Source organism: Chlamydotis macqueenii, chromosome 3, assembly GCF_036417535.1.
Source record: "Chlamydotis macqueenii isolate bChlMac1 chromosome 3, bChlMac1.mat, whole genome shotgun sequence".
Lineage (NCBI taxonomy): Eukaryota > Metazoa > Chordata > Aves > Otidiformes > Otididae > Chlamydotis > Chlamydotis macqueenii.
This window is the reverse complement of record NC_141558.1, coordinates 100336621-100359836: the sequence shown is the minus strand read 5'-3', so window position 1 is coordinate 100359836 and position 23216 is coordinate 100336621. Positions and strand designations below refer to the sequence as shown.

Here is a 23216-nt window from a genome sequence, read left to right as displayed (position 1 = left end):
GAGGTGGAACGCAAGAACAAAGGAGGAGAACAAAAGCCCCCTCCCTTCTCCCAATTTGTCTGCCCACATACCAAAGATCAAAAGAGCTCCGAGAAGCCTGTGCATAATCTACATACTTTGTGACCTTATTACAATCAAATTCCCCGCAGGCACGGCCGCTGTGTATATATGCACACACTGTAAATACACAAGCGGGTCTGTGGACGTTTGCCAAGTTATTTGCTCTGTGCATTGAGTTTGCTTACTTTTAACAATGCTGAGGCCAAAGAAGTGAGGCTCTTTAATCTTCACTAAATCACAAACTTGCTGAAAGAGCTCCTGTCCAGTGGCTTTGACCTGAAAGAAACAACCAATCCAACATTACAGATGGCTCACACACCTGGATGGAGCAATTCTCCTCCTTTACATTGGCCAATACAATTTTGGGTACCACAGCAAAGAAATCCCCACAGAACAAGCTTTGTTTTCAGTATTATAATTGCTATTATCACAGAATAATAATCAACATGTCATTCTCCCTCCTTCACAGTGCAAAGTGGCTCAGCTCAGTAAGGCATGAATTTAAAGTTTCCTACCTCTTGGTATTGTTGTATAAGAATTTGGAGCACTGCTGGAGCCCTAGTTTTATGCAGTACCTACCAGGCTATTTATAGGTGCTCTTACAGAAAGTGTGTTTATAATCACAGAAATGAAAATACTAATCTCTTGCAGAATTTTTTTTGAGAGGTTACGAGAAAAAAACAAAACAAAACAAAAACTTTCATTCAGGAAAACTAAAAACAAAAGCACAAACAAACAAATTGCATGGTTTTAGCAGAAATAGCTTGTGGGTTAGCAATGAGGTTGCTCTATACCCCCCACACAGAAGAGCTTGTTCTGTCCCCTGCTGACTTCTGGTCACACAGCAGTTAACATCTTCAACTTCTGAGGCTGTCAGCAATGGCCTATGAGCTCACACCCATTCCTGTGCCACACTGAGACCTTCCCATGCCCTTGTCCCCCGTAACGCTGTGCATGCCGCGAGGAAGCACTGGGGAAGCAGAGACACCAGCATACGCTCCCACGGGGAACCAGAGGCTGGGTAGAATTTGCAGGCACCATGCAGGGTAGGAGCGCGCCGCGGCCCTGCGGCACAGCTACCGGATGCTTTTCTCCAGCTGGGCTGCTTGGTGCACAGGCTCCCCCAGCAAGAGCGCGATTCTGGCTACCTGCATGTGCAGGCTTGGGTGTGTACTATAAAAAAATCCCCAATAAATGTCCTCCCACCTTTAGCCTCACATCCCCCTGCACCACCCCAGGAGCACAGACAGACAGAGAACCTCAGGCACAAACAAAACTCCCCAAGCCCCTAACCCTCAGAGGCATAGGGGATGGAGTTTTGAGCCAGAGCAGGTGGGGAAAGCAGAACACCATCAACACAGACAAGCTCAGCTCAGCCCTAACTGCTATCAGCCGCCCCTGCAAAATGGGCCAGAAACTCTGAATTTTGTTACACCACTGCTGGACGATGCAGCTTAGGAGCAGCAAGAGGAGGACCAGCCTTCGAGGGGGGACAGTGCAGTGCTACCTTCACAGTGGCAAAGTCACCTACTGAACTGTCCTCCAAACTGATCACCGCCATTAAACTAATCACCACCATAATTCTTCAAACCCTTTTAGCACAGGCATGCCACACTCCCCAGAAACCGGCTGCGCTCCCCTCCCTGCCCCAGGATGTACCATGTCACTAGACATGGACAATGGGAAACTGGAGGTCATTTAAGTACTCATTTTCTTCTACTTGACAAGGTATCACTAGCCAGCCACTCACTACTGCTTTATCAGGAGCTTTGAAACCAGAGCTACACCAGTACACGCGCACGTGTACATATATGAGCTTTGGGAGGGAAGGAAGTAGTGCACAGTTCTGATAGGACCCAAGACCACATCTGGGTGTTATTAGGGGTCTCCATGCAAGACTGCGCCTTTACGGTCTCACACCTAAATGCATTATTTGCTCAGCCGCCAAGAACATGGAGTTGGAAGGGAAAGCTGGGCATGGATCTGCCTCGTTTCTCAAGGAAGCAAGCCCTGACCACGTTCTCCTACCTGCGAAGGACTCGGTAAGGAAGAGGTGACCTGCCCCTAACCAGAATAGTTACAGGCATACGAGAGTCACTGGCAGAAGAGGACCCTAAGTAAAAGCTGTATGATTAGATGAATTTTGTAAGTGGCATGCTTTCACACCTAAGGGAAGAAAAACCTGCTTTAAGATAGTTCTAGGGAACGGAGCACTTCAATGTTTTGTGACACTCAGTGCTAAAGCAGTGATTTAATCAGATTTCTTGCACAGCAGGTATGTGAGCTACCACCTTGTCCGTTCTCCTTTTGGCATTTCCCTTCTGTATCAAGTTTTACTTCCAGCCTTCGAGGCTACGCAATACCGATTACACTTGCTGTTCCCTCCTCCTGCCTTCCCCTCTGCTCAAAGCAGCCAACATTTCCCTTTGCACTTTTCATCTGTGTGCTTTTCCTTGGCCTTTCCTCCCTTTGCCTACGGTTCCTGTGCCAGGCTCCATCCCAGACACACCATGAACCATTCCTTCCGCTGACACTCAGCTTTGCCCCCTGATAGACTCAGGGCATTTTTACACACAAAATGTAAAGTGAAGGCCAAAGTGAAAATGAGTGCAAGTGTACAGAAGGTAACTGCTACCCCAGGGTCATTTTGTGTGTAAATATTCACACGTATTGGTTACCTATCTCAGTTATTCTTGGTCCATATGCATTAAAACATAATCTCTCCAGCTCACAGAACAACTGAAAGACTTCAGACCTACGCTTGCCATTTACCAACACACAAGACCTCAACAGACTTCCTCCCCTCCAAAAATTTCTGCTCACACTCCCACCCTTTCTCCAGCAGCTAGGCAAGGAGTAACATCTGCTGTGGGTGCTTCTGAACTACCCAAACACAGGCAGAGTGGCTGCCTGCTCTGCACCCCTTGTTGGCAGCTGGACCTCCGCTAGCCTAGGTCTCTCTCCTTTATTCAGCTGCTACCACCCCAGAAAATTTTCAGAAACCTAGCCATAAAAACTAGTTGGTACTGATCAACTGGTTCAAAACCATCAGGGAGATAAACCGCAATGCTGGCAGATAAACAAAACTGAACACCACTCTGAGACCTTTGGTGCAAGTGATACAATTTTTAGTTGGACCATGCTGGCTCACAACCTGCTTAAGCTCCCTGGTGCTCATACTGCATCTCCTCACTGGGGCTGCCTGGAGCAAGGCAGTTTGCTTTGCTCTGTGCTCTGTTGTCTGCCCTTCCCAGCAGAAGCCTCCCACTTTGCCTTGCCGTCCTCGGGGCGGGTGGTGAGCTACAGCACTCACTAGTTCTCCTCACTGCTCCTCTTCTCCTCGTGTTTACAGCTGGTGCTGAGAAGATAGTTTTCCTCCTCACCATCCCCTCAAAATCATCTATACATTCAGAAAAGTGGACACTAAAGTTAATTAAGAGATACCAAATTATGAAGGAAGATACTTTAAAACGGCGCCTGCTCTTCTCTCCTCAACAGCACAGTAATGGGCATAAGACAAATCCATTTTAAAGAGCAGGCTTCAATCTACATGTGACCACATAAAACATATATAGGTGAACTCTTATCTGGACAGGTGGAATTTATATGGGAGAGGGGAGAAAGGAATTACCTGCATAAACACTGTGCTTATCACAGGAAGGATCTGTAATTTATTCTGCTGGAAGGACAATGATTCCTACCTGCCTCACTGAGCTGCAAGCTTGTTTAGTATTTGCATTCCACACTGAAGAGGTTAAAAGGCTTTGGAAATCTTAAGTAGTGGCTTTATTATTCTAATAAATGCGCAGAGTATCATCTGTGGTTGTGCTAATTAAATTTAGGTTCTACTAACATCACTGGAAAATCGCCTTGATGTTCCCTTAAAAAAAAAAAAAAAAAAAAAAAAAAAGAAAAAAAAGAAAAGATTGCTCCAGCTGCAAAAACTTTATTTTTGTTGTTGTTTTGAAGGGGTGCTGTGGTAAAGACAGAAGCCAAATGAAAAGCTGGTTTTGATGACTTGCCCAGCTGTAACAGGTCATGTTTCACTCTCTATGCAATTAGGACACAACTGTGCATTGAGACTCATGTTTTAGCCCAGACAGCTATAGCTATTCCCTTTCATGCACAGGCATCTCCATGCACATACATTCCCAACCTCCCAGCCACCAAAGCAAGGGACAGCAAAAGCCAAGAAGGAAAATGTCTTTAAAAAAAGGGCTGCCGAGGGGTGCCATGGAAAGGACCCCTCTGCACGACCAGATGGCGATGCTCAAGGCACCCCAGCTCTTTGGAGGGGCAGCAGGGAGGAATGGGGGAGACACAGCACCTTCCCTCCGTCCCTGCCAGCACTCCATGCAAAAGACCACAGCTTAGGCTTTATTAAGCTGCGGCAGCCTGGGGCGCCTCACAGTAATGTTCTAAACACAAGTTATAGTTTTCGCTGCCTGCCCAGGTGAGCGTGCACAAGGCAGCCCTGGCTCACACCCCTGCCCAAACAGCCAGGCGCAGGTAAGGGCTCATCCCATCCATGTACCCAGGAGCCCCCGTGGCCCACTGCCCACCTCCCTGAGAAACCTCACTCCCACAGACCTGAGGGGAGCCACCTACCAGGGCCAAAGCTGGAGAAGCAAGACCAGAAAGTGTTTCAGGGGTGTCTCACACAGCCTGCACTCACCTCACACCAGGCCAAACCAAATGGTGATGGCTGAGCCCATTCAGGCCTTCAACCCTGCTTCCCTCGCGGGGGAGGGCACCCCACTCCAAGGACAATAAACTGCAGGTATCCAGGATTTACCACATGGTCTAAGTTCTGCCTAAACTTAATATGATGGAGCATGACCCAGCGGTGGAGGAACAGCCACTCGCCCAGCTCAGGCACTGGGTACGGTGCGGAGCAGCGACGGCATCAGCCCTGCTGGCACGCCGCCCTCCTGCACGCCAGTCCGCACCTTCCCGGTGGCCGGGCAGGCCCCACTATCTCAGATCTTTAGCCTCCCTGATAAAAGCCATAAGAAGGTGAGATTTAGGGTCAGTCGTAACAGACCATTACCCCAGCCCGAACACCTGCCACTGAGAACTTAATTAAATGATCATTTTGTGGCTTGCACCAAAGCCAGCAGATTGCAAAAGCCTTCTGGGGCGGTAGATGGGCTGGGTTTGAACTGGTGACCTAGAAGCGCAGCGCCCCAGATTTTGCTGTTAAAGCCTTGCTCCATCCAGCCCTCGTGGCTGTTCAGTTAACGATGCCACACTTTAGCATAGCAGGTAGGAAAATTCCTACATGGATTTTGAAGATTAGCACGCATACTTTCCAAAGCCACCCTTTCAATCAAGTGCTTAAAACAACAGTTCACCTCAACTGTCTTCTCCCCCTCCCTATCCCCGGGGGGAAGGGGAGAACCCAAATCCCACACCCAAACCAAAGCAAAACCTCCCCAGCCCACACACGACTGCGTGCACACGCTCACAAGAGAGCACTTATCTTTGAGGCTAGCTGAACGTGAAGTGCCTCTGTCAGCTCAGTTTCTCACAAGTTCAAGGAGCAGGCGGCGTTGCACAAAGAGGCACCGTGCCGTGGTGGACACCGTGCCGTGCCGGGCTGCCAGCTGACCCGGCTCTGCTGTCGCTCGTGCACACAGACGTAGGCGTTTGAAGCGGCGATCAAAGGAATGAAGCAACTTACCTCTAGTTTGTGTGTGTACAAGTACTCCAAGGAGGGAGAAAAACCCACAATGGTTGTTTACTCTGCCTTAGAGTCTTTTAAGGTATCTGCAGACTATCAAAACCAAAAATAGCTAAAACACCAGAGCAAACAGTCATGTGTTGGGCATGCTTGCTAAGTCATAAGGCATTTTGTGTTCAATTTTAAAAATAGTTGGCTTATTACTAGTGGCAAAACCACTCAGACATAATAAAACAGGAATAATAACAGAAAAAGAGCAGAGGGGACCTCCCATCCAAAACCACAACCGGGACTTTTAAGTAGTTCTGCAAATGAGTTGAAGCTGCCCAATTAGAAAATGGAGCACCAATTACCCTAAGCCGGCTAATAGCCTTTTGGTCAGCAGACCTGCACCAGGATTTTGGGAGAACAATGGGAGCTAACAAAACTGAACCGCAGCAACGCTGCGACCTCCCAGCCCCGCTCCCGGCCACTCACCCCGACAGCTAGGCTGAGCTGCTCCCGGGTGGGCAGGAAGACGCAGACGCTCCGGCTCTCCGGCTGCATCCTGCTGGCCAGCAGCGCCCTGCTCATGGTGGGCAGCTCCACGGGGGATAGGGTCTCCTCTCTGGGTGAGCGTCAGGCTGCCTTCATCCACGCACCTGCTGAGAAGGTGAGAGCATCAGTGCCACGCTTCTGTCGGCGCCGGGAGCGGCACGCATTTGACAGGATGTTTTCCTCCTTGCTGTTTTAAAAAACAAAACAAAACAAAACCAACCACCACACACTCATTCATTTTACAGCGCCATGGTCAACGTTTCCACAAGCATCGCATCACTAACCAGGCAGAGTCAACCTTTAAATAGCCCATGAGTCCCAGGGGAGTGCGATAAAGCAATTGGGCCTCCTTAGAGTGACAAACCAGACTCCAGATTGAGACGCACATAAGTGATACAGCAGATGACACCACAGACGGCTTCCTGAAAATGCTCACAAGGGAGGGGAGACCGCACCGTCCTTCCACCGAGTACCCCCCTCCTGCCCAAAGCGGAGGTTTCAATGTGTCATTGCAGAGGACTTCTGAGGTGTCTTGGCTCTCTCTCCGCTGCTAGTCCCTGGGAAACGGCTGAACCCAAATCCTCTACACCTCAGCTCAAAGAAGGAAGCGGAAACATGGAACCTCACAAGGCTGGGTCGCTGTTTCATACTTCTTGTGAGACCAGCACTGGCAGCCTCTTCCCAAGGGCTGAGCCCAAGCTGCACAAGCATAGAATCACAGAATGGTTTGGGTTGGAAGGGATCTTTAAAGGTCATCTAGTCCAACCCCCCTGCAAGAAGCGGGGACATCTCAAACCCGATCAGGTTGCTCAGAGCCTCATCCAATCTGGCCTTAGAGCTGAACTTATGATAATAACAGAAATAAGAGAGAAATTCAATTTATGTCCAAAAGCACGGTAGCCAACAGCAATTGCTCAGCAATTTGTGGTATTTTAAGGCCCTCTCTGCTCACACGCTCTCCAGGGCGAGGAAGCATCCTGCGGCACCCAATTAATATGGTAGGAAGGGGAGAGGCTCCTCGAGGGTAGGCTAGGGACGAACGCCAGCAGAAACCTGAACCAGTGATGGGGTCCACTCCATCCCCGTGGAAGATTTGATGCAAGTCAGCAAACCCTGAACAAAGTCACCCTGGCATGTCTCTGTCCCACCAGCAACATCGGGACACCCGTCACTGGTGCAACAAAAGAGGTGCTGCTGGCTGACGCCTGCCCACGAAGAGCCCACACCCCAGGGACAGGCACATAGCCACCCCACCAAGGGCAGCCAGATGCACCAGCTCCGCCAGCGCTGCCCTCTCCTACCACCCACTCACTGACGCTGGGGTCTCTCCGGGAGACGAGCTGTGAAGGGATGCAAGGGCTTTTCCTTCACCCTCCAAAATGGATTTAAGGATGAGGGATCACAAGCAGCAAGGAAGCAGGTCATGTTATGCTAACACACATGACATACATACCCATATATCTATGTGCACGGGCGCATTACGTGTAAGTTTTAAAAGCATTTTGGTATTTAAAATCATGTTTGACCTGTTTCAGGGCAAAATACAGTGGAATCAAACTCTCGGGTAGATGGGCAAAAGCAAACTGTCACAGGAAAACAAAGTACAGTACAGAAAAAAAAACCCCTCAGATTTACTCCTCTCAATTCTGTGCTCAAACATTTTTTTTTTTTTAAATCAAACACAATAAAAAGATCTGTAAGTGTTCTTTTGCAAGTACAAAAGCTGTTCCATGCATCCCCTTCCCTGAGCTGGCATATACAATGCCGCTTAATAAAGCATTTTTTGATACAAGTTTTTTTATGTAGACCCTCTCTTATGAGACAGAAGTACATTAAAAAATGCATTTATTGTATTAATAAAAAGACTAGCAAATGCTATTATTTTTACTTTTTTTTCAAAATTGGAATTTAATTAAACAAGAACTAGGAGCTTTAAAAAGGAGATTGCTATAAGCAAGCAGGAAAGACATATATGACTTCCTTAGACAGGTGAAAGCGTCTATTAAATGAAGTATTAAGAGAAAAACTCTGATTTATCCTCTCTTATCGATATAATTATACTGATGAGCTCTCTTAGGCTCCAGGCTACGCACTACTAACAGCTGTATATAAATTACAGATGTCTACAGAATGACTCGAGGGCAACAGGTCACCATCGTTATTGCCAGCTGATGTCATACGCGCCGTAAACTTTATCAACAGCGTAAAGATCTTGGAGTATGGGCTCAGCCTTTCCAATACAAGGAAATGTCTTAATTGTCAAACCGCTGCCCTGGCCAGTGCACGTTCCCACTCACAAGGGGAGATCACGTTCAGTGAAGACGTTCACGCGGCTCGTAAGAGCTGAAAACGAGACAAAGAAACAACTGTGGAAAAATGTGTGCACACAATTTTCTGTAGATAACCAGAGAAACTGAATCTGGCTTCCCCAGAGCCTCTATAAAACAAAGCTTCTGGAAAGCTTTTCCTCTGGTCTCACACCTGCTACGTCCCTTTGAATTTTTTAGGGGAACAACTGTCTCGGGAGCAGAGGAAGGGAGAAAGGACAGGGAGAAGGTGTTTTTCTTCTTAAATTGTAAAACAAATGAGCTTGTGGACCCCGCCACAGCAGGTAAGAGGTTAAAGAAGCGATGTCCTTAATCTGAAGGGGGAGGTCAAACACAAGCCCAGCTCAGCCTTCTCTTCTTTAGAGGTATGTTTGAATGTGATAAAAGTAATGAATCATTAACTTCCTAGCACTGCATGTTTACACTTTTTTTTAAAAAAAAAGAAAAGTTGTGAGTCAAGAGTAACTGCCCAATGAAAACAAGTGGCCAGAAGGGCTGCTCTTACTTAAACGTACACAATTTCAGACTGCCCATATGCCATTCTTTTGTTCACCACAGATTCCAACCTCTTAACCTCAATTAAACCCTAAAAGCTCCAGCAAATGCACTGCAGATGAATTAATAAAAGCCCAAGTCAATCATCGGCCTCTGGGACACCCTACAGGTTGTTTGGTTTTGTTGTTTTTGGTTTGTTTTGGTTTGTTTTTAAATAACATCACTTCATGTTTCAGCTCCCGGAGGAGTACATTTTGAGATGTCATTGCTTGGTCAAAGACCCCGCAGTCTATCAATGAAACAGCCAACGGCACTATTTATTTGTATTCTTCTGGTACCAGTCAGGAGGCTTGTTAGTGCCCAGAGTGATGGCACAGCTTATGTAGCACTGTTTATTTTACCTAAACACACATGCAGCAAAGCTTTGGAAAACACGCTTGTCATCAGTTTCGAGCCTCCTCTGATTAAGCAGCCCAAACACGGCCAAAAACTCATTAAGAAAAACCCTAATCGTTACCTCCTCTCTCCACAGCCCCTCGAGCTGCCTCCCAGCACCGGAGCAGAACCTCAGCATTTGCTGGGTCACAGCAGGAATTGCTGAGGTTTGCCCCAGCAAGAGGGATAAGAGCGGCCAAGCCCTTCGAGGGAGGAAGAGGAGGAGGAACAAGGAGACTCTTTGCTTCGGATATTGGTGGGATGGCCAGCTATACTACCTCACGCAGCCCATATACACAACAGGCTGAGGATGACCTCCCACCTCTGAATTTGGGGCCTCACTGTAAGCAGGTCTCATCCAAACAACACGCAGGCTCGCCTAGCCGCATGAGAGCCGCTGTATTTTACACATCAGCTTGTGGGACCACGGCAAATTGGGTCCCAATCCTGATTTCAGCCTCTAGGTACTGCCACAGCCACATCTCAAGGGGATAAAGCAGATAAATGAACGCGCAATCACCTACCAACTCAAAGCAGCGAAATAGAACAAAGTCCTCCTCTACAGAGAATAAAGCACAGGTAATTCTGTGCTTCTCTCAAAAACACCTGGAATTGTGCTTTATAAGGTTTATTACAACAAAACATCTCAGGAAAGCTGGTGTTGCTAGAGCTGACAGAAAATGAAGATTGAGCATCTTCCTGATGAAACCTTACCAAAGTGGCCCTATGAAGTCCCATCAAAAATTGTCCAGAAAGGTTAAGACTCTTCTCAATGTATTCCAGACATCTATCCAGAGATGCCTTCAGCTTCTAAGACAACTAGACTCCTAGGCTGCCATTTCACAATCAGCTTAAGCAGCTTTAATCAAGGCAGTCCTGCAGCAAGACAGACAGACAACTGCCTGGAAAACATCCTGCCCTTGGCAGCAACCCCACCCTTGGGCCGCCTCGTACTCACGATGAAATGCGGCCTTGAAACTGAGAACCTCCCTCACCTTCCAGGGATTTTGTCCCCTCAGAGACACACTGTAGGGCACCAGTACTATCTGCAAAACAGAGCAATAAAGAGCCTGAGTAAAAGGTGCCATGATGCCATACATTAACCTTTCCCAGCAACTTCAAGACCCCATCCACCTCCTTTGACTATCTCTTGAGATGATGAAAATTTCTCTGGAAAGACACATCAGTCAAGAGGGAGGGGGAAAAAAAGTTGCGTGTCAGGGCAGAAAACAAGACTGAAGCCAATTAGCTTTATGTCACAGCAGCAGACGATGTGAAAAGTGCCACGTGCAACCAACAGCCAGGGCAACTAGGTCATGTCCTGCAGCAAATTCCCAGAAGGACATTGACTTTTCAAATGCATCTGCCTCAGCATCGCTCCAGGATGAGCACATGTTCAAGGGCAAGGATGCCACAAGGAGGTAAGGCATGAAATTGGTGTCCACATGCTGCTTTTGGGATAGAATCCACACCTGCCTTCTAACACTGAGCACTGCTTCAGCAGGAAGCTCCTATCCAAAGCCATCAAACGAGGAATACCAAGACACCTCCCAATCACTTCGGTGCTCGGAAGGACTGGATCCCAGAACCGATGCAGCTCAGCTATGGGACAGATGCCACACTGGCAGCAAAGACAATTGCCTTTCAGTCCATGGGTGTGGGAGATGCAACTGCAGCAGACCTTCTGCATCTGCTAGCAACACCTGTTAGATCTGAGTGCAGTCCTCTTGCAGGGATGGGATGAGGGCCTGGCTCCAAATTTCCTTTAGGATTTTCAAAAGGTACAATGGGATATGCCTCCAAAAACTTCAGGGCTGTGGAGCCCTAGTAGACTTAGCCATCACCCTGTACTTTTTGGGACAGATGGGGAAATCACTGAGCATTGGTCTTAGATACCAACCAGCATCCTTTTTCTTTTCTTCCCGTACAAGCAGCACTCCCTGGTGACACTGAGTTTTAACAATAGAGAAGAAAATGCTTTCTCGTTAGTCTTCATCGCAGGATTAGACACGGCTCTTAGGCATGACTGCTCACACTCCACCTTCGTGCTGCGAAGTTTCCCTGCCTCAAGTCAGGCAGCAGGAGCGAGCGCTAGAACACGAAATGTGCTCTTGAGTTTGTAACTCTTCTGCTTTGCACTTCCTACAATGTGGCCTGCATGCTCAGGTAGAAGGGCTCTCCCAAAATTCCCTGGCACATCCATTCCTAATCCGTGACCACACCACTATGCTACTTTCTGCAGACTGCTCTAGTCCTTAAACTCAAAGGCAAGGGACAACTTTCATACCCAGGGACAGTAGCGTTCTCCAACAGCCAGGTTAAGAGTAACACACATGTTTTTGGGCATGCACCAGACCTGACTGCTGCTAACCAGTCCTCAAGGAGAGGAAGGTGGCTTAGCTGAGGACAGAGCACCAAGGGAGGTGTTCCTGCAGTGGTGGCAGGACCATGCAGACTGGCAGCACAATGCTTCCATCTGGCTCTCCCATGTGATGAGAAAAGCTCCTCAGCATTTTGCTCCCTATGAGGAGAGCCCAGCATGAATCACCTGGGCTTAATCCTTCCCTAAAACCAAAATTGAATTCAGGAGCCTTTTGAGAGAAACAGACAATAAGTATTAAAGGCTCCAGGCAAAAAGGGATGAATTAGGATCTCACAGGGACCACATTTTTCCACCACTTCCAAGTGACAGAAAGTGCCTTTGAATTTTTGTACAAAAAAAAAAAATCATGCAGCCTTTTAAAACACATTATTTCATCATATGCATATGCAAAACTTAGCAATGTACATGCTGTAAACAATACCCAAACAGTAAAGCTTGCAGCTAGAGCACGCACCTCCTTTCCAGCGTTCCTTTTTCCTAGTAATACAGGGAGACCAACGGATCAACTGATCCTGCCTTTTCATTGACTAGTAAAAGCAGTAGCACATAACCTATCATGTCTGACTACCAGCGTGAAGTTTCTCATTACAATGAATTTGTTTACCTCTGCATAATCTATTAATGGACTCGTTTATTGAATACCAATTGCTTATAGGGCTTCCTCACACCTCATAAATCAAGGACATTAATTGAAGTTTATGAGTAAGTAGCAATTAAAGTATCGATTGGCCTAGGTAAATGCAGAAGCGTAAGAAGGAACCAGTGAAATATGGGACATAGTGTGAGCCAGTGTCCATTACACCGTGCATAAAGCATGTGCAAAGGATGCCCGCTCGGAAGCACAGAGCTGTTTGCTCACTGGGTGACCAAGACTTCATCTCATGAGATCTTGCAAAGACTAAGGGAAGTGAATTGCTTGAATCGCCATTCAGTAACAGCAAGCTTGCCTCCACTCAAACATGGGGCCACTTCCCTTTCGAGACGGACCCTTACAGAAAGCTTATTCATGGGCATACATATGCAGAGCCAGGAGTGCAGTAAAGAAAATGCCACATCTGGTATCTCAGTGTGAAGGACAGCAACAGAAGACGCTCCAGTGTTCACCCTGTGTACTTCTGCCAAGCACTGCAATCTTTAGATTCTGCCAAGTAGTGCACCCTAAAGACTGTTCATCTTTTGTATCTATGGGAAATAGGAGAGGCAAAGCAATGTCTTTACAATCAGGGAGCGAGGCTTCCAACCCTGCCACTGTTAACTGTCATGAAGCTTAGGAAGTGCTGGGAGAGCAGCAGCAAGACCTGGTCTCCACTAGCAACTCAAGAGAGAAGCATCTTTCTGTATCGTGCAAATTGCAAATGTGTGAGGTCTCATGACTCAAAAGCCTATCAGTTAATTCTCCAAATGAAAACATATTCCTTTTTTTAAAGTCTACCAAGGCTATAAACAGGATTTCTCCCAAGCAGATCTATTATACTCTTGCCTTAAGCACAACAGCTGAGAGACACTCTTCCACAAGACTGTCTCTGCAGAAATTATTCCACGGGGATGGTATTTTTATATTTGAGCTGGGCTGGAATAAACTGGAACAGATCACCAAGCCTCCTGAAACATTTTGCAGAGCTGTCAAAAAAAGCATGAATAACCTCTTCCTTCATTTTCTATTCTTACCAAGATCTCGTAACAGTTCCAGAAGCAAAAAACTATGAAATCTTTATTAAAACAAAAGGCAACATTATAACTGCATAGGCCATACCTGCAGTTGCAGGACAAATAAGAACAGACATGCTTCTACCAATGTATCATGTAACAAATTCTTCTGAGCAGGAATAGTTTTACTACCAGGTAAAGAGAAAAAAAAAACAAAAAAAAACCCAAAAAACTGGCTTGCTTCCCCAGAGGAAAGAGAAAGTCCACTGCTGATCTCATGGCATTTGAGTCACTAAATATTCAGACCAACTAGCCAGCTTCTGCATCCATCTGCTGCTAACTTTTTCCCCCTGAAGTGTACAGCTAGTCCTGAGCAGAGAGGAATATCAATTAATGTAAAGTGGAGGGATTTCCAGAAAGAATAGATAAAACTCCACCTACAACACAGCTTGCTTCTGTTACAAGTGTGAAAACGCTGATCTGCCAATACCTTGACAAAATTAACACAAACAGCAGGGTCTTTACGATTAGATGCAGCTTCAGAGACAGCACACAGTACTGCCAGACTTCAGCAAAGTGACGGGGAAACAGGACACACAGTCCCAAAAAAAAAAAAAAAAAAACAACCAAACACCCCCCCCCCCCCAAAAAGAAAAAAAACAAAACAAAAAAACCACCACAGAACAAAAATAGATTTACAGAGTGGTGTATTTTTGAGGTGATGCTGAATTTTGCAAAAAGAGGAAACAGAGTAAAAAAACCCCAAAAAAGTAAGCATAAGAAATGGTTTAACAATAAGTAAAGAACTTCCTCCTGCCATTCTCCAAGGAACAGCTCCTCGTTCATCAGAGGACTTCTTTTGGGCTGAGATCACCATTAGTTCACGCTCAGTTCCTAACTACACACAATGAACTAAGGTACCACCGCTAAACAAGATAGGCGAGGAGCAGTGCAGCAGCACAGGACTTTCTGCAAGAAAAGAAGAGGTGTAACCCTGGAGCACAGCAGGCATGCAAGTAATTTACATTATCTTGCATTGGGCAAGGACTTGGTTAGGAAAGCTGAGACAGAGACAACCACTGAGTTGACACACTTTTTACCTGCAGTGTTGGGAACAGAAAAGAGTGCTGTAGCTTTAAAGCATTATCAACTTTGGTTATTTAAAAAAAAAAAACAAACCAAACAAACAAACAAAAAAACCCCCATGAAATGGCATGGCCCTTGCCTGCTAACAAAAATATTCCTTTACCAAAAAAAGACTTAAATCAGAAAAACACATGTAAATACTTTTTTCTTTTAATGTTTTCAGATTTTTTGTTTCAGGAAAAAAAAAGTGACACAAATTTATTTATCACTGGTGCCTATCCCAGTTTAGCAGGTTTATATAAAAATCTAGTTAACAACAACAAGTAATCCCTAGGGGAAAAAAACCTGTCCGAAGAGCACAGACAGTATTTTTCCTAAGCCACTGAAAAGAATCACTACAGCTCATGTTCTTCAATAGCATTTTCTAGAATTATTTTTGCTTATACTTGTCTTACCCTTTTTCTGTTTCCCCCTCCACCTTTTTTTTTCTTAAGGTGATCTCTGCAAGAAAACTTGCCCCCCTTTCAGATTCCTTTTTCTTCTGACTTGGCATTCCTCATCCGAAGCCAAAACACTGGCTCCTACACAGACTCTCAGCATCCCCAGTGCTGAAAACATAGCACTTTGATTAAGAGTGCACAACAATTAAATGGGAGGACTAAACAACAGTGAGGCCAAGGCATTCTGTTGTCATTCCAAGTTTTCCAGGAACAAAATAAAAAAAAAATAAAAAAAAAAAGATAAGAGCTAAACAAATGAATGGGAAATCAATGTTTGAAAAGTTGTTTTGTTTTATTTCTTAAAAAAAAAAATACTCCAGAGATCATCAGAGCTAGAAATACATCCTCATTATTTTCTCTGGGAAAGTGCCCTATGCTTTTGAAGTATTTACGGCCAAGGCCTGGGCATCACGGCAGTTCTCTGAAGTAGGGACAAGGTTCAGACAGCACGTTACAGTTTCCTGGTGCGGTGGAAAAAAACAGATATGCATTTTAAATACCACTGGAGAGTTAACCTGAGAGCCCGTCACTGCTGAGCAGCAGGAGAAACATCTCTGATGCAGAGGACGACGATTTCTCAGCACAGGAAACTCCGAGCCTTTCCCTGTAAATCAGTACCAGGAAAGAATTCAAGAGGTGGAGAGACAGTGAAGTGCAGAGACTTTTTCCTTCTCCTGTGCACTTCTACCTGCTGGCACACTCATCTCCTTCACCATCCTTTCCCGAGCTGGCAGATAAAAGTCTGTCACTGTCCGTCACCGCAGTCAGACCACCCAGACCAGCCCTGCGGGATGCCTCCAAACAGCCCCTCGGCCCTTGGGCTGCTGAGGAGGGGGTGGCAGCAGGCACCTGAGGAGGTCAAGGTGCTGGGCTATCTGTCCCGCGTGGCCCACGCTGTCTGAGGTGCGACAGCGTGCCAGGACCTGCACTCCGTGGGCCTCGAAGCTGTCTGGCATCACCTGGATGTGGCTGTGTCACTGTCCCTCGGCACCCGTGAGACAGGTGGTGGCCAACCAAGTGCTAACTGGGAAGCGTCCCAGACCCGTGCCATCTTCATGTCCCTCTGGGATGTGGCCGGCTGCCATGGGCTGTGCCGGAGGTATCTCTTATCACGCAGACGGGAGTATCGCTGAGCCGGGGAACGCGCCCCGGCATCACCTCATCTTCCAACGCCGGCCAGACCCACCGGTGGCAGAGGACGACGGCGAGGGATGAAGGAGTCACCACGACTCCAGAACTCTCCCAGAGCCCCATTCCCTCCTGACTCCCAGCCGCCTCCTTCCCCGCCCTCGCTGCCCACGGGAGCGGCTCACGGACACCCGCGGCCTCAGCCCCGCACTCACTGCTGCCGCGAAGGCAAAATTCGTCATAAAGCTAAAAACGGCTGGAGCGCTCCGGCCAAAACTCAGACCTCCCTTTGCTGGCGAAGTTGCGGATCTACTTTCGCGGCCACCAACCTATGGCCAGACCGACACGCGAGAACGGAGCCTCCCGTGGGCACCAGACACCTTTCCGAGCGCGGAGGGCTCGTTCACTCACCCCTCGCCGGTCCCTCCCGTCCCAAACCCCGCCCGCAGCCGCCCCGTCCCCGTGGGCTGCCCTCGGGGCACCGCTCCCCGCAGCCGACGGGGGCAGGTGCCGCTCACCCCTCCCCGTACTCGGGACCCGGCACCCGTCCTTTGTCCGCCGGTAGCTCACCGGGGCCGCGCCCCCGCTGCCAGAGGAGCCTCGGCGGGAGCGCCAGGACCTCCCGGCGGCGGACCCCGAGCCGAGCCGAGCCGAGCCGAGCCGAGCCGAGCCGAGCCGAGCCGAGCCGAGCCGAGCCGCGCCGCGCCGCCCGCGCACGTACCGCGAAGTGGCCCCGGTCGCGGGGCTCCGCCGTCCTCTCCGGGCCAGCATCCAGCGCTCGCCGAGCCGAGCGAGGCAGCGTCCCGGGCGGGGCGGGTGGGGGGCGCACGCCGGTGCCCTGGGGGAGGAGCGGGGCTGGGGGCGGGGTCGGGCGGGGCGGGACACGCCCCCTCCCCACCTCCGCGACCGCACGCCGACACCGGCGGCGGACCCGCGCGGCGTTCCCCCGCCCCTCCACACACACCGCGCCGCAGCCTCAGGCGATTGGCGGAGCCGGGCAAAGAGTGGGCGGGGCGGGCCAGCGGCGGGACCTCGGGTTGGCGAGCGTGGCCGTCAATCCACGCGGCGGCGGCTGGCCCTGAGGGGCGCGGGGGTCTCGGTTGGTTGTTGCGGGCTGTCCCGGCCGGTGACGCCCGGGGAGGGGGGGAAGGGGGGGGCGGTGGGACTGGCGGTGTGTGTGCTGGGGGGACCCCAATGGGTTGAGGTGGGGGGACCCCGCGTGTGGGCGAGTGCAGCCTGCGTGGGAACTGGGATGGCATCAAGGTGTGAGGGGAGCGGGTGGGAGGGCTTTCCTACCGCGGTGCGTTACTCTGCGGGAAAAGAGGTGAAATTTGCCAGGAGGGAGCACAAGAGCGAGCCCAACATAACCAACATGACAGGATGAGGGAATCAGGGCATCAGGTCGCCTGTCCTTGCTCCCGGGTTTTTCTCTGTTTTAGGTTGGACACGAAACTGGATAAAATCTCAGCCTTGCCGGCGTGGATGACAACTTACCGCTGCCTCGTCCCAGCTGGGCTGTAGTAGTGAGGCTGCTCTGTGAGCACAGGGAACATCTCATTGCCAACCCTTTCTCTTCCCACAGCAGCCTTCTGAGAGAAAATACTGGCATCTTGCTCATTGTCTGAGCAAATGTGTGGGCACCTGATTTCAGGGATGGTTCCAGGGCTGTGGGTCCTACCTGGACAGAAGTCACCCTCACTGACCAAGGTTAAGCCCTTCATAGTTTGTCTTTTCATTAAGCCTGGGCTGATTTATACAGTTACCTTCTCAGGACGCCAGCTGTTTCTAATGCTGTTCGGAGGTGCCTAATGTGTTGTTTCATGGACAGCTGAGCTGGAATGACGGCTCCCCTCTGCCCACTGTCCTCTCCTTTTTACTCCTTCCCATCTTCAGTCTTCTATCTCCTTCACTGGTTTTACTCATGGCTGTAGCATCTTCCTTGTGCCAGTGCCGCTGCACTTCAGATAGCTAAGCTGGTTAAACTCACTAAAGGGACAGAAAATTCCAGCTTTTTTTTTTTTTTTTTTTTTGCTGCAAGAGTGGTCTGTCATGTTGATGAGATTGTTTCGTGGAGCGGTCCAGCCAGTGCTGGAGTCAGCATCTTGTAATATCATCAGCTATGTTTCCTCAATTAGTTTCCAGCACGGATTGCAGGATTGAATGCAAGGGCAGGGAATCTGGTGCCCAAGTGTAGGCTCTGTTCTTGAACTTGTTCTTTTTTAACCTGCCCCATACCATGCGTGAAGCCTGCAGCAGAGCCAACACGGTGGACTTGCTGTCACATCCTGACAGCTGGTGGAGAACTCGAAATGTTAGCAAACAGCTCTGAGCACTTGCTGCATGCTTCTGGGTTTTGATCATTTGAAAAAGAAAATGTTAAAGTTGCTTAGAAACTCATAGCTTGGCTTTATGTGTAGCTATCACAGGAGCAAAGGAGCGCGTCTAGGCTGTTGAGACAGGGATGTGCTTCATGGTACGCCACGTTAGCCTGCTGTCCTTGTCATTCCCACCAGAGGCCTTAGGGCTTTCAACTTAGGACTGTGTTCCTTCCCACATAACCTGAGCAGGAGGGTGAGGAAAGCGTAGGTTGTGTATGGCCAAGGTTCCCAGTGTAGCCATGGTCAGAATGGAATATATTCTGTCAGGTATGGTTAGCTTAATTAGAAGTACAGTAATTATCCTGCATAGCTGGTCTCCTAGGATTGGTAGACTTTGTGTATCACCCTAGAGAAAACAAACTTTATTTTTTGAGAAACATCAGAAGTGCAGGAACATGGAGATAGTGTTAGCTTGTTTGTTTTTGAAGGAGACATCAAAGTGTTGGAGGCTGAAGATATCTATGTTCCAAGGAAATACTGCTGCCTGTTTTCAAAGCCTCAACTCCAGCTCTCCTTCTTGCAGTGCAGATAAGCACTTTTATCCAGCTTGCTCTGTAAACTCGAAGCTGGAGAGGGGGATTTGTGGAACGGTTCTTATAAATCAGTGTCTTGATTCAGAAAATTCAGAAAATAGAGCTCCTTCTGTAAGCGTATGTCTCGTGCAGAGTCATGCTGAAGTCAGAGGGACCCCATGCAAAAGTAGAAGTTTGCATAAGCAGGTGTCTTTGCTCATGGTCTTGTCTGTATTGCATGTAGACAAAAAGATTTCACACTGCAAGAGGGAAAGCTGAGTTTTTCCTTCATGATCTTGGAAAAGTATCCCTTTCTTTTCCTTACAGTAATTTTAGCAATGCGTATAGGAGATAATTTTGTTGCTGCTATTTATTATCTAGTTCAGAAGCAGCACCTAAGCTTGGAGGGAAATGGGTTGTTTGTAGAGTCTAGAAACAAAAGGAGTTTTCACTAATGATCTCGGGGAGCCGAGGCTGGCTTCAAGCTGTTCAAGTCATGAGAGGATGACTCAGAAGTCAGAAATTTGAGGCATTCTTATGTCCAGCATTTAATCAACAGGCAAAGCGTTGGGAGGTAAGCAGAGGAAATCAATGGCAAATCAAAGAAGAATAGGTCAGCTATTCATTAGAGAAAGGATTGATCTCAGGGATATTAACAGAAAGGAGAGCATGAAATGAATCCTAAAGAAAGTTTGAACTAGCTGTGGCTGCAGTGAGCTGACAGTCAGGGAGCCTTAAAAAAAAATACTTAAAATACTTGGCTGTCTTGCGTGAAAGGTTGTTTGCAGAACTCTGTGTTCTCCATTTAAATTGGTCAGATTTATCCAGCTGCACATGTTACGGAGACCTTCAAACCATAATGCAGTTCTTGCAGGAGAATAATTATTTGTATGTGTTTGTCATTGTGTACAGTCATCATATGTATGACACATGAAATTATAAAAATCTGCTTTCTATTAGCCTACATGCTGAAGAAAAATCTTATTTTGTGATGTTTTCAGTGCATGTTAGAGCCTGATTTTGCTGGCTCTTGCCTTATTCCTAGAAAATAAATCATAGCTTCAATGGGACTGTTCATCAGACTAGGGCTTTCTTGATTAGCATGTTGTGAAATCAGGTTTAATTTTGGGCTCTGGGATAGGGAATTGATTTTTTTTTTTACCTGTAAAATATCAAATTTATCTACAATAGCATGCAAGCAATAGAAAATACTTATGAAGCTGCAGGGTGACTTATATGCTAATAACAGTATTGGTTACATTATTAGTAATAATTAGTCATTATTATACCAAAAGCTGTGTACAAGGTATAGATATAATTGATGAGGTGTGAGACACCAGTTTACATTAAATTAAAATCAAATGCTTGTTGTGATGATCACCGACCACATTGTGCTGCAAGTGAGGCCCAAGTGCAGCTCTGGAGCCATAAACCGCTTGTGGGCAACTGAGGTATGGCTCCTGTGCCAGGGATGTGCCGTGCGACTGCGGGGACAGAGGAGACATTGCATTATACCCTGCTGTGCCTGGTGCCTTGTACGCACTGTCTGTTACATCTTTCATCCCAGAGGATCCTGATGTGCGTCCTCTGTAAGTTTTTTGGTTGAAACGGAGACACCTTGAGGTAGTAAGGGAACAGCTGCTTAACGTGTCTCCGTCAAAAACTCTGGAAAACCATGTGGGGAATCTGGGTAGGGAGAATGGATTCATAAATCAAATTTGGCCCTAGAGCACAGAGGCTGTAACTCTTACTCTTGGCAGAATGTCCATGGGACCATATTTGCTAAAAAGGTCATAAGCTTCATTTTACTTCTAAAGCAAATCAGAGAAATAAGAATCTTTCAGTAACACTAAATCATTCAACATCATTATAGGCTCTGACCAATTTCCCAGGGCCCTTGGTTTCAACATTTCCTAACCAAAGCTGTAATCAAGCCCAAACCTGTATTCATTACACAGCCGCCTGAGCTCACAGCTAGTTGCGGCGTAGCCGCTGGCTGTGAGGAGTTCAAATCGCATTCTCTCTGGCAGGAGCCATCTGACGTATATTTGCCTATACAGGTGCTCTGGCAAGTTGGTGTCTGTAGCTAAATACACACAAAGTGTATATGCTGCTGGCATGAGTTCCCTTCCGGGGCCTCAGTAATGCCACTTCCACGTAGTTCATCGAGTAGAACGTAATAGATCTACAACAGCTCTTCCCCAATGGGGTTTCTCGGTGTTTGATACCATAATGACATAGGAGTTGTCTGCTTATTTAACTGCACACTGCAATTTGCACTGTGAAGTTTTGGTTGCTTTCAAATCACTTTCAAACCATGCCAGAGCGGTTAAATCCCTGCCCAGGGTTTCTCAGCGCTTATCATGTGTATTTAGGCTTCAGTCAAACGCTAAAATAATTATGTGTCCTCTGCATGGCAAACATATACACACATTGTCATTCACTGCTTAATAAATAAAAAAAAAAATCTTTCCTGCTGTCTGTTCCCTGCATGTTTTCGTCTCTGAGTTCCTAAGGACAACAACAACCCTGCCAAAGCCATGCGTCCCGAAGGAGTGAATGGCCTCTGCTGTCTCTGATGATGTGTTTCACAAGGGCTTGTCTCTTGGTTTTATTTTCTCTCAGGTATGTGTTTATTTTTGCCCTGATTAGAAATATTTTCTGCAGTATTTTTTTTATCTTTTTTTTTTCCTTTTTCTCTCTAGCTTACTTAAATATTTTTAATCCAAAAGGAAAAATAACACTGCTAGATGATGGGGAAGGGTAGGTTTTGGTCACAAAAACTAACTGACTTTTGAAATATTTGGAATGGTATTCCCTGGTTACACTTTTTTTTTTTATATCAAATGCAGATTTTATTTTTCATCTGAATTTCTGTGTTTTACCTTTTTCATATTTTTATCTGCATTTCTGTATTCTTCCCCAGATCAAAGCATCTGCAATTACAAAGCATTGGAGTATTAATAAAGAGGCAGTAGAACCAGGACAGATTCTTCTACAAAAGCACAGGGATTTTTCGTGCAAAAGTGTTGCCCTTTGCTGTATTTTGAAAATGTTCTATCTGTTCTCTCTGATTCACCCCCCAGCAGATCGGGATGTGGAAGAAATGTAACTGTGGCTGCTGGGGTCCCTGCCTGGGGAGTGCTTTGCGCCTTCACACAAAAGGAGAGCTGGTGTTTCTGGGGGGGGAAATGGGGAGGGGGCCTGGAGTGCATGGGGAGGGAAACGTGCCTGGGAGCAGCTCCGCAAGCTCCAAAATCCTACGTGCAGGAAACAATTGGCTGAACAGAGGCTTGCAAATTCTCTACCTCCTGCTACCAGGCAGCATTGCAGATTCCCCTGCCTCGGGAAATCTTGTGCCTGGATGAGAAAACACTGTAAAAAGTGGAAAGAAAGCAAAAAATGAGGATAAAATATTTCAAATTTAAGGGAATAGAATAAATACCCTTATATACTGTGTCGTCCTGCTTCTTAAATGATAAATGGGGGATGAAAGGGAAAAAGGGGCCACATTTAGGCTGAACACTTCCATGAAGTAATGGCACAAAGACAAGATGAATTTAGCCTGTAAAATCTATTTCTACCATTATCATTGCCGACCTAAGCCTATTCACAGATAACTACAGCCAAGTGCTTACCCTGCTCTTACTCATCTGTTTTTCCCTCTTGCCTATGTAGTAAATGCATGAGTTCTGTATTAACACAGGTGAGCTGTGTCAAAGCAGCAGGAGCTTTGAAATTTGGCAGCAAGAATGGTATATAATATGATAGTGAAGAACCTGTGAAATCTGTAAAGAAAGGGTTGTAAAAATGACAACTAGAAGTCAGTTATGTTCCAGCAAATTAAGATCTTAGAGTGAAATAATTTGAATTTACAACAATGTCAATGCAAATGGAGGTCAAACGTAGTCACTGGTGAAAGCATGTTTCTAATTTTTGCATTGCTTGGAGCAAACCAGTTCCAAACATGAAGAAAAGGCATTGCTTGTACCTGACTTTAAAAGCTATTAAAATTCACAAAAAGTTAGCTTCTGCTGTACTGTGT

At 47.1% G+C, this 23216-nt stretch overlaps 1 protein-coding gene across 1 annotated transcript in view; it reads right to left on the bottom strand.

Moving 5' to 3' along the window:
* Positions 1-17134, bottom strand: part of FRMD1 (FERM domain containing 1) — a 44114-nt gene extending 26980 nt beyond the window's left edge. The window contains exons 1-3 of the mRNA XM_086744032.1: positions 17003-17134; positions 6221-6384; positions 246-336 (exon numbers count right to left, since the gene is read on the bottom strand). Coding sequence (XP_086600158.1) covers positions 246-336; positions 6221-6316 — 187 coding nt within the window. The 5' untranslated portion in view covers positions 6317-6384; positions 17003-17134. The remainder of the gene's footprint in view (positions 1-245; positions 337-6220; positions 6385-17002) is intronic.
* Positions 17135-23216: the final 6082 nt, after the last annotated feature.